The sequence below is a fragment of the Lolium rigidum genome, chromosome 1 (assembly GCF_022539505.1).
Source record: "Lolium rigidum isolate FL_2022 chromosome 1, APGP_CSIRO_Lrig_0.1, whole genome shotgun sequence".
NCBI classification, from domain to species: Eukaryota; Viridiplantae; Streptophyta; class Magnoliopsida; order Poales; family Poaceae; genus Lolium; species Lolium rigidum.
In genome coordinates, this window is record NC_061508.1 from 161,567,012 (window position 1) to 161,578,462 (window position 11,451).

At 39.5% G+C, this 11,451-nt stretch overlaps 1 protein-coding gene across 4 annotated transcripts; it reads left to right on the forward strand.

The window, feature by feature from the left end:
* Window positions 1-4,172: 4,172 nt before the first annotated feature.
* LOC124682670 lies at window positions 4,173-7,409 on the forward strand. Of its 4 annotated transcripts, none has more exons than XR_006996371.1 (4): window positions 4,173-4,435; window positions 4,523-4,721; window positions 4,851-4,998; window positions 7,084-7,409. XR_006996371.1 is itself a non-coding variant. In XM_047217313.1 (4 exons), the coding sequence occupies exons 1-4, from the start codon at window positions 4,382-4,384 to the stop codon at window positions 7,147-7,149; spliced, it is 534 nt and encodes a 177-aa protein (XP_047073269.1). In that variant the 5' UTR covers window positions 4,173-4,381; the 3' UTR covers window positions 7,150-7,409. The 4 variants fall into 4 exon arrangements, 1 of the variants encoding a protein (XP_047073269.1); XM_047217313.1 differs by having other exon boundaries at window positions 4,784-4,998; XR_006996370.1 differs by lacking the exon at window positions 7,084-7,409 and adding an exon at window positions 5,871-5,885 and having other exon boundaries at window positions 4,183-4,435; window positions 4,802-4,998.
* Window positions 7,410-11,451: the final 4,042 nt, after the last annotated feature.

An 11,451-nucleotide genomic window follows, 5' to 3' on the forward strand; every position in this document is an offset into this window, starting at 1 on the left:
TCTATATGCTTAAAATTTTGAAGTTACTCTTGTTTTATCTTCTTATGCTTATCACTTTGTTCTTCATGAATTTATTTGTGTACAAGATTCCTATGCATAGGAAGTGGGTTATACTTAAATGTGTTTTGAATTTGCTTTTTGATGCTCTCTTTTGCTTCAACTCTTATTTCTTGCGAGTGCATCATTAAAACTGCTGAGCCCATCTTAATGGCTATAAAGAAAGAACTTCTTGGGAATAACCCATGTGTTTATTTTGCTACTGTTTTGTTGTGTCTTGGAAGTTGTTACTACAGTAGCAACCTCTCTTTATCTTTATTTTATTGCAATGTTGTGCCAAGTGAAGCCTCTAATCGAAGGTTGATACTAGATTTGGATTTCTGCGCAGAAACAGATTTCTATCTGTCATGAATCTGGGCTGTTTTCTCTGTAGGTAACTCAGAAAATTATGCCAATTTACGTGCGTGTTCCTCAGATATGTACGCAACTTTCATTAGTTTTGAGTTTTCTGATTTGAGCAACGGAAGTACCTCTTTAAAATTCGTCTTTACTCGGCTGTTCTTTTTTGGCAGATTCTGTCTCTGTTTTTTGCATTGTCTCTTGCGGACTTTAAGCAAGGCTTTCTAGACGTGGAGAGCTGTAGCTAATGTTTTATTGAGTTCTTGCAATGTGTCACTACAGGACCAATGTGAATTCAAGTTTTTTGAGTACTAACCCCTCTAATGAAGTTTATGAGAAGTTTGGTGTGAAGGAAGTTTTCAAGGATCAAGAGAGGAGGATGATATATGATCAAGAAGAGTGAAAAGTCTAAGCTTGGGGATGCCCCCGTGGTTCATCCCTGCATATTTCAAGAAGACTCAAGCGTCTAAGCTTGGGGATGCCTTGGGCATCCCCTTCTTCATCAACTTATCAGGTTTCTTCTATTGAAACTATATTGTTATTCGGTCACATCATATGTGCTTTACTTGGAGCGTCTATGTGCTTTTATTTTTGTTTTTGTTTGAATAAGATCGGATCTAACAATCCTTGTTTGGGAGAGAGACACGCTCCGCTTTTTCATATGAACACTTGTTCTTCGTTTTACTTTTAATGTTCAATGATGAAAGTTGGAAGCTACATCACTTATGGTTATTTGGTTGGAAACAGAAAATGCCTCATATTGTCTTGAATAATTTGACACTTGGCAATTGTTTTGAGCTCTCAAGTAGATCATGATTAAGTATTTCATGCAGTTTAAACCTATTAGTGGAGAACTACTGTAGAGCTTGTTGAAATTGGTTTGCATGATTGGTCTCTCTTAAGGTCTAGATATTTTCTGGTAAAAGTGTTTGAGCAACAAGGAAGACAGTGTAGAGTATTATAATGCTTGCAATATGTTCCTATGTAAGTTTTGCTGTACCGGTTCATACTTGTGTTTGCTTCAAATAACCTTGCTAGCCCAAAGCCTTGTACTGAGAGGGAATGCTTCTCGTGCATCCAAAACCTTGAGCCAACCACTATGCCATTTGTGTCCACCATACCTACCTACTACATGGTATTTCTCCGCCATTCCAAAGTAAATTGCTTGAGTGCTACCTTTAAACAATTCAAAATTTATCACCTCTGATTTGTGTCAATGTTTAATAGCTCATGAGGAAGTATGTGGTGTTTATCTTTCAATCTTGTTGGGCAACTTTCACCAATGGACTAGTGGCTTCATCCGCTTATCCAATAACTTTGCAAAAAGAGTTGGCAATGGGATTCCCAGATCCCAAATTAATTAACAAAAATAGACACTCCTCCATGGTATGTGATTGTTGGACGGCACCCGAAGGATTCGGTTAGCCATGGCTTGTGTAAGCAAAGGTTGGGAGGAGTGTCATCATAATAAAACTAAAATAAAAAGGCACTCCTTCATGGTATGAGATTGTTGGCAGGCACCCGAGGATTCGGTTAGCCATGGTTTGTCAAAGAAAGGTTGGAAGGAGTGCCACACAAAAATAAAAATAAAATGGGAGCCGCTCTTTGAAGGTTTGTCTGGCAAGGGGGTTAGAGTGCCCACTACCATTCGTTGACAACAACAAACACCTCTCAAAACTTTACTTTTATGCTCTCTTTATGTTTTCAAAACCAAAGCTCTAACACAAATATAGCAATCAATGCTTCCCTCTGCGAAGGGCCATTCTTTTACTTTATGTTGAGTCAGTTTACCTACTTCCTTCCATCTTAGAAGCAAACACTTGTGTCAACTGTGCATTGATTCTTACATACTTGCTTATTTGCCCTTATTATATTACTTTATGTTGACAATTATCCATGAGATATGCATGTTGAAAGTTGAAAGCAACTGCTGAAACTTAAATCTTCCTTTGTGTTGCTTCGATGCCTTTACTTTGAATCTATTGCTTTATGAGTTAACTCTTGTGCAAGGCTTTTGATGCTTGTCTTGAAAGTACTCTTCATGAAAAGTTTTGCTATATGTTATCTATTTGTTAGCAACTATAGATCATTGCCTTGAGTCACTTCATTCATCTCATATGCTTTGTAATAGTATGATCAAGGTTATGTAAGTAGCATGTCACTACAGAAATTATTCTTTTTATCGTTTACCTACTCGAGGACGAGTAGGAACTAAGCTTGGGGATGCTGATACATCTCCAACGTATCCATAATTCCTGATGTTCCATGCTTGTTTTATGACAATACTTACATGATTTTATGCGTTTTCCGGAACTAACCTATTAACAAGATGCCACAGTGCCAGTTCTCGTTTTCTCGCCGTTTTTGGTTCCAGAAAGGCTGTTCGGGCAATATTCTCGGAATTCGACGAAACAAAGATCAAACATCATAATTCACCGAGATGGACCAGGACACCGAAGGGGAGTCAGAGGGGAGGCCTGGGGCCCCCACACCATAGGGCCGCGCGGGCCAGCCCCTGGCCGCGCCGGCCTATGGGGAGGGCAGCCTGTTGCCCCTCCCGCGCCGCCTCTTCGCCTATATAAGCCCTTTCGACCTAAAAACTCGATACCGATTGACGAAACTCCAGAAAGACTCCAGGGGCGCCGCCACCATCGCGAAACTCCGTTTCGGGGACGAAGTCTCTGTTCCGGCACCTGCCGGGACGGGAAGTGCCCCGGAAGCCATCTCCATCAACGCCATCGCCTCCATCATGCTCCGTGAGTAGTTCCCCCATGGACTACGGGTTCTAGCGAGTAGCTAGTTGGTACTCTCTATCCCATGTACTTCAATACAATGGTCTCATGAGCTGCCTTACATGATTGAGATCCATCTGATGTAATCGGTGTTGTGTTTGTTGGGATCCGATGGATGATACATTATGATTAGTCTATTGTAACATCCCAAAATTTTCCTAGTTTTGAAATGTTAAAAATTAATAAATTAAGTTGATTGAATTGTTTGATTATGATTGAAATTATGAATGAAAAAAAATGTTGATGACTTGTTTGATTTTTTTTCAACCTTGCTTTAAAATATATTTTTATACGAGTGGATTAACATGACTATCCAAATTGTTTTCATTTTGTTTCAACCACTTCTTTAGTTTGAACTAAAATAATTACCCAGCCGTACTAAATACAAAAAGAGAGGGAATAAAATGACTTTCCCAAGTTATGGTGTATTAATGCTTAATATGCCCGTTTGTTTATGAAAGTCATTATTTGAATATCTGGATCTCCTCAAATATTTTCCAATTCTATATGGTCTTATTTGCATCTTTAATAATAGATTCCAATTTAAAGAAAATAGAAGAGAGATGAAAATATGACTTCATCATGATTAATGTTGGATTTACTTTATATTTTAAATCTCATTTTAAAATGATTTATTTTGTATTTCATGTATGTTTGCGTTTGTTTGAATTGATTGAGTGATTGAAACTAAAACTCACCTAAATTATAAAAAAAAATGCACAAGCAGCTATATAGCCAAAGTGCATAATATATTATTTTTGCATATTTATTTCAGGCGAAAAATGAATTTCCCTATGCCCAATTTACATGTTTTGGTTTTTAAGATTTAATTGAATAATTATCTCTAGACTTTTTGCTACATAAAAGAAAACAAAAAAACAAAAACAAGAAAAGAACATGGACGAGTGCACGTACCTGAACGGCCAAGCCAACCACGACCAGAGGCACGAGCGGCCGTGCACATCGCTCCAGCCAATTGATGGCCTCCCGTTCAATTTTTTTATTACATGGACCCACTTATCATCATCTTCGTGGAGACCATCTCCTATACGAGTTCATCCTGTAACTAATCCATCCCGGAGATATCTCGATTCAGCCGATTTCGTTGCCCCTACTCCACAAAATCCTCTCCATATAAACTCCCCCATCGCTCTCTCTCCGTTTTCGCAAAATTCGCAAACAATAATTTCTCCATGATCGAAATCCGATCTCGCCGGAGTACAGCCGCCACCAAGCTCGACAACGAGGTTACAGGACCCCTCGCCTCTCCCTTCTCTATCTAAGATTCATAGGTCAATCTGCCGCATCTTCTTAATTTTTTTTCCCATCCGCAGACAAGAACCCGCACACGAGGTGGTCGGAGTTTCGCCGTACTTCGCCACCTCCAGCCGGAGCTTGCAGCCGCTCGGAACCATGAAGACCCCTGCCGAGGACGCGAACTACACCGTGAAAAGCTGCACCTCGCAGTCATCTTCATAGAGTCCTACGACCACCATGTCACCGCCATCTTCCTCGTTGCCACCCTGCTTCGCTGTAAGTTGCTGTTATCCTCATCTCTCCTATTTGTTTCAGAGGCGTGATTAGATTATGAGTAGCATCGCGCCACTTTCCAGAGCTCGGAACCGTCGGACGGCTGCCTTCACGTACATGGGAGTTTGAAAGCAGGACTGCAGGAGACCGGAGAGGAACGTCCGTGTGGCCGCCACGCTGTACACGCCTCGCTGAACGGAGACTGCGGGAGCGCCGCCATCGACCATGTACGAGCCGTCGTCATCGTCTTCATGAGCACCGGCTTTACCTACTGCCGCTGGTACGTCGCCACCGTCTCGTTCCATCCGGCCATCGTACCTTATGGGATCAAATACTGAACCGATCAGCCTATCATGCAGTGCCACATGTTCCTTTAGTTTTTTTTTCTCCCGCACAGGTGAATCAGATCGATCAGTTCAGTTCGGTGCTAGCTCATGTTAAGATTTTAAAATTCATAACTATAAATCTGTAACTTTGATTTAGATAATTTTTCCTGCATTGAATTCGTAATTAAAAACTCTATCTAATGGTGTTAATTTTCATATTTATTGATTTTATCAAATCAGCAAGTTTAAAATTTGATTATGAAACTCGTTTGGCTGGGTTTCTGTTTTATTTCAGTTAAATCCATAATTGAAAAAATATTGAAATCGAATCACATCACTTCGCACAACATGGGAGCAGCGGCCGCCATAATGTCAAAGCCTGAAGCCTACTCGGACATAAGCATCGGGAGTCGTCATATCTAGATCCAACGGAGCACGTTCGTCGCTACGAGTTCTAAATCGCGAAAACGCTAATACTTTGAAAAATCATAATTTAATAACCCTAACTCCGTTTTGGTCGATTCTTTTTGCGCTAGTTTTGTAATTTTAATATCTACACTTTGGTGTTGGAATTTCGAAAATATAAATAGTTAATCTGCCAGCATATAATATTTGGAGTTATGTAAATCCTATTAAATTAATTCCTTTTGCAAATTGATCCTTTTGAACATATCTAACATTTGTACTAAATATAACTACTGTAACACGAAATAAATATGTAATTTAATATTATTTTGCAAATTCCTTTGTTATACATGATTATGTGTTTTATTTGGCTCTTTATTTGCAATGGTTGTTTATTGCGTGTAATTTTTCTATGCGTTAGATTTATTCGGAGTGCGGGAAAATTCAAAAGAAGAAATCATCATAGTGAAATTTTACTAAGGCAAGTTACACCTTTGTTCAAGTTGTCCCAAGTTTTCTACTATGCATGTCTTTTTCGTTCAAATGATTAGTATGCATGTGTAGGATGTTTTGGTAGATTTTACTTAAATGTTTTACAAGTTCGCGTGCTATTTTGTAGATTGCCATGAGTAGAAGTATTACTTAGAAATATTTCCACTTTATATCATGGTCATAGGAATCCCTAAATTTTTCTAAGTGCTATGCTTGTGCTATATAGATATCGAAAGGGTTCGAAACAAGAATTTTTCTAAGTACTTGAGCTCTGTTTATGAGCGCAACTTTTCTCCCAAAAGTCTCCTTCAAAATAAAACTAAGTTTTCTTCTGGGCGGAATGGTTTTGACGGGACAACGAGTGGAGATTGGTGGAGGACTGCCGCCCAGGATCAAAGAAGTCTGCCATGTTCCAGATTTCAGAAGCTTCCAGTGCAACCACAATACAATATGGGCTCTGTCTTGGCTAAGTACTTAGTGGGAAACCTCGCACGGGTACCGCTATTGGGAGGAATTTTGGGCACGGGCGGATCCGGAAGGTAGAGGGGCTACTAAGGAAAAGTTTCGTCGTGACCTCGTCCTGGCCTTAATGAAGATGAAGAATTTTGGCAAAAAGGCTTGGTTGTGAATTGTGGGTAAAGAGCGCAACCTCTCGAGAGTGTTAACTCGATCGATCGACCGTGTCCACGGTAAAAGGACAATTTGAGCATCTGAAGGATGGAGCCTCTGAAGGATTTCCTATCTCTTTCCAAAGAAGTTTTCAAAACCCTATGGCGTGTGTAATATCGTTCATAGGTGGGTTTTGGGGCCTTGGTGCGTAATATCCAAGTGCTCGGGACTTGGTGTGTAATATCCAAGTGTTTGGGACTTGGTTTGTCATATCCAAGTGTTAGGTTGATTTGGACACTTGGTGTGTAATATCCATGTGCTCCACTCGACCAATATTACTTTATCAAAAATTTGCAAAGTAGGATAAAAGAATTTGTCTCTACTTCTTAAGTAAAAAATTGGCTTTGCGCAAATAAACATCAAGCCTCCTCTTGTCTGCCTACATGTAGTTTTAGTCATTTTTCTCCTTCGTGGTGTAATTTGCCATACATTCAAAGTATTGACCAAATGTATTTGGCTGCACTCATGTGCAGAATACGAAGGTTGAAGAAAGGTGCGCTAGGATCGCGGGTCTACACTCAATGAGCCTGTGGCGTTGATGGACTCAATTTATCTTAAGTTTTTCGTTGCTTTTATTTGAGCTAGCCTTGAGCTATGCAAAGTTGTAATAAATTAAACTCTGGATTTGTTCGATTCGTGTAATAATGACATTGTGTTTTACATGGTATTTCATCAACTGTGAGTGCTAGCTTATGATCCAGGGACTAGCATGTTAATCACAGGGACTTAGGATCCTACCCGATCCAAGGTCATTACATCTATCTATAAAGTTTGTGAAGTTATTGTTGCTGCAATCTTATTATGCTTAATGCTTGTCACTAGGGCCCGAGTGGCATGATCTTAGATTTAAGCTCTATACTTATTGCTTAGATTGTATCTACAAGTTGTATGCACATGTCGTCGTCCGGAACCAATGGCCCCGAAGTGACAGTAATCGGGACAATCGGAGGGGATGGTAGTGATGTGAGGATCACATGTGTTCACTGGATCGTTAATGCTTTGCTCCAGTACTCTATTAAAAGGAGTACCTTAATATCCAAGTAGATTCCCTAGAGGCCCTGCTGCCACCGGTCGGTAGGACAAAAGATGTTGTGCAAGTTTCTCATTGCGAGCACGTACGACTATAATTGGAAAACATGCCTACATGATTAATGATCTTGATGTTACTGTCTTAATGCTTTGATTCCTATCAATTGCCCAACTGTAATTTGTTCACCCAACACTTGTTACTTGTTATTGGAGAGTTACCACTAGTGTAGATCGCTGGGAACCCCGGTCCATCTCTCATCATTATATACTCGTTCTACATGTCATTGGAAGTAGTATCAACTATTTTCCGGTGCCATTGCTCTTGTGTTATTGCTACTGCTGTTGTGTTACTGTTACTATTGCTCTCATACTACTCATCGCTTTCACATCACCCCTGTTATTAGTGCTTTTCCAGTGCGACTGAATTGACAACTCAGTTGTTAAGGCTTATAAGTATTCTTTACCTCCCCTTGTGTCGAATCAATAAATTTGGGTTTTACTTCCCTCGAAGACTGCCGCGATCCCCTATACTTGTGGGTTATCACAAATGCACCAGCTATTTTCATGAATTTGATGAACAATATATTCATGAAGTATTTGGACAAGTTTGTGATAGTGTTCATAGATGATATTCTAATCTATTCCAAAGATAAAGAAGAACATGCCAAGCATTTGAAGATAGTTCTGCAAATTTTGAGAGAACATCAGCTATATGCAAAGTTCAGCAAGTGCAAGTTTTGGTTAGATAGTGTTGAATTTCTTGGACATGTCATAACCAAATAAGGAATAGCGGTGAATCGAAGCAAGGTTCAGTCAGTACTGGAGTGGAAGTCACCCAAAAATGCTAAGGAGATACGAGGATTTCTTGGTATGGCAGGCTATTATCGGAGGTTCATTGAAGGATTTTCGAAGATTGCAGGACCAATGACCAAGTTACTCAAGAAAAACACCCCATTTGTGTGGACTGATGAATGTGAAACAAGTTTTCAAACACTCAAGGAAAAGTTAACCACAGCACCGGTGTTAGCAGTTCCGGAACCTGGAAAGGATTACACGGTGTATTGTGATGCATCCAAGAATGGACTTGGATGTGTTCTAATGCAAGATCGGAAAGTAATAGCTTATGGATCAAGACAGTTAAAACCGCATGAACATAACTACCCAGTACATGATCTAGAGTTGGCAGCATTGTTTATGCCACTGAAGAGTTGGAGACAATTTCGTATGGATCCAAATGTGAGTTATACACGAGATCATAAGAGTTTGAAATATTTCTTCACTCGAAGGAATTAAACATGAGACAAAAGAGATGGTTAGAGTTGATTAAGGATTATGACCTTACAATCAATTACACACCGAGCAAGGCTAATGTAGTAGCGAGATGCCTTGAGCGAGAAAGAGTGTCGAAAATCAACCTACGGAATGGGAGATTCCAAAAGAACTTCGGAAAGAGCTAGAGGAAGCCTAGATTTTATTTATTCAAGGTGATACCATGGGAAGTATAGCAACCATGAGGATCATGGATGAGATGTATTCAGACTTAAAGTATGAGATCATTCGAAAGCAAGCGGATGATTCATTCATCCAAGAAGAAATCAAAAGGATTGGAGAAGGTAAACGATCGGAATTCTATCTCGGGGAGTTTGATTCCCTATACTTTCAGAAAAGAATGTGTGTACCGGATGATCCAGAAGTGAAGTCAATCATATTAAAGGAAGCACATGAAACCCCTTATTCAATACACCCAGGAAGTACTAAAATGTATATGGATTTGAAGGAGATGTTCTGGTGGAACAACATGAAAAGAGAGATAGCTCAATATGTCTCTGAATGCCATACATGTCAGCGAGTGAAGGCAGAACATCAGGGTCCTGCTGGATTACTTAGACCACTAGAGATACCAGAGTGGAAATGGGATGAAATCGGAATGGATTTTGTTACTGGTCTACAACTAGTAAAAGGAAGGATATGATATGGGTAATAGTGGATAGACTTACCAAGAGTGCTCATTTCATAGCTGTAAATCAAAAGGATACTTCGGAAAAGCTTGTGGATATATATGTTAAAGAAATAGTTAGCAAGCATGGAGTACCAAAGAAAATAGTCTCAGATCGAGGTTCGATTTTCACATCAGCATTTTGGAAACAACTCCAGGAAGCTTTGGGATCCAAGTTGGATTTCAGTACAACATATCATCCACAAACCGGAGGACAAACCGAAAGAACCAATCAAATACTTGAAGACATGCTTATAGCTTGTGCTCTAAACTTTGGAGGCTCATGGGAGGATCATCTACCATTAGCGGAATTCTCATATAACAATAGTTATCAGAGTAGCATCCAGATGGCACCGTACGAAGCATTGTACGGGAGGAAGTGTAGATCCCCAATTTGTTGGTTTGAAACCGGAGAGAACAAGGAGTTTACACCGGACTACATCAAAGAGAGACAAGGAGTCATCGAGGTGATCCGGGATAGACTCAAAATAGCTCAAAGTCGCCAAAAGAGTTATGCCGATCAAAGGAGAAGAGTTTGGGAGCCAAAAGTAGGAGACATGGTATATTTGAAAGTTAGCCTAATTAAAGGACTCAAGAGGTTCGGAGTAAAAGGAAAGTTAAGTCCTCGATATATAGGACCATTTAAGGTACTCAGTCAGAATCGAGGAACAACTTTTGAGTTAGAGTTACCCAAGCAACTAAGTCTAGTTCACAATGTATTTCATGTATCACAACTCAGAAAGTGTTTAAAGGCACCAGATGACCTCATCACACATGAAGAAATAGAGTTGCAATCTGACCTAACTTATGTGGAGAAGCCTGAAAAGATATTGGAAGTACAGTGGAAGAAGTTAAGGAATAGGGCAACAAATACTGCAAGATTCAATGGCAACATCACCCTGAACGAGAAGCAACTCGGGAGACGGAAGAAGAGCTCGGGAAGTCTTACCCCGAGCTATTCGGTACCAATCTTAACTTCGGGACGAAGTTTACGTTAAGGGGAGAGGCTGAAATAACCCAGAACATAGGGACAACGAAGGGTAGATTTAGGAATGGGATGTGCATTTCATCGCAAAACGAGGGAAATTTTCGCGCCTTATTGCAACTAAACCTAAGAGGGATCGAGGTTCTCTCTCATGTTGCAATTAGGGTTAGGCAAGGTGAGTTAGTAAATTTCGACATGATCTCTTTTGTATCTTATTGATTTGGGAATTGATTTCATTTGACAAGTAATAATAAGTTGATAATATTTAACAATAAGCAAAAGTGATTATAGAAAAAGGAAATCAGAATTGAAATACCACTTATAAATTTAAATGACTTTGAATTTAAAATTGAATTATAAATACAACAATCAATTAGAAATAGAATTATTACATAAACCAAAAAGCTCATAAGCAAAACTTGAGCTTTATTGATATCACAACACAACATACATTGTCTTTACAATATTCTTGATACAAGGATTAAAGAAAAATAAACATAAATAAATAGAAGATTACATTATTTGATCCTACACTAAAAACCTAGACTAATGACTTGGAAGTATTCTTCTATGGTATATTCACCTTCAAAACCTGCAAATAACACAACAAAGCTAGACAGGGGTTATAGAATTAGCATATATTCAGTTTGGACAGAAACAAGTGTCATGCACACTTGTGCTTGTCCAAAGACTTGGACAGCACCAGGATAAGAGCAACATCAGACCAAACCTGAGCAACCCAGGGGCTCAAGTTTCAGCATATGAGCACACTGCTCATGTGTCCTGTGCAAGCAACAGCAAGGCCATGCAATGGCCTAGTCACCAAACCAA

What these genes read in the sequence shown, in the direction of transcription:
- LOC124682670 (XM_047217313.1), top strand. Translation starts at nt 4,382, where the DNA reads ATGATCGAAATCCGATCTCGCCGGAGTACAGCCGCCACCAAGCTCGAC. An exon ending in CCACCAAGCTCGACAACGAG is followed by an intron (nt 4,436 to 4,522) that starts GTTACAGGACCC and finishes TCCCATCCGCAG; the next exon opens with ACAAGAACCCGCACACGAGG. An exon ending in CGTTGCCACCCTGCTTCGCT is followed by an intron (nt 4,722 to 4,783) that starts GTAAGTTGCTGT and finishes GATTATGAGTAG; the next exon opens with CATCGCGCCACTTTCCAGAG.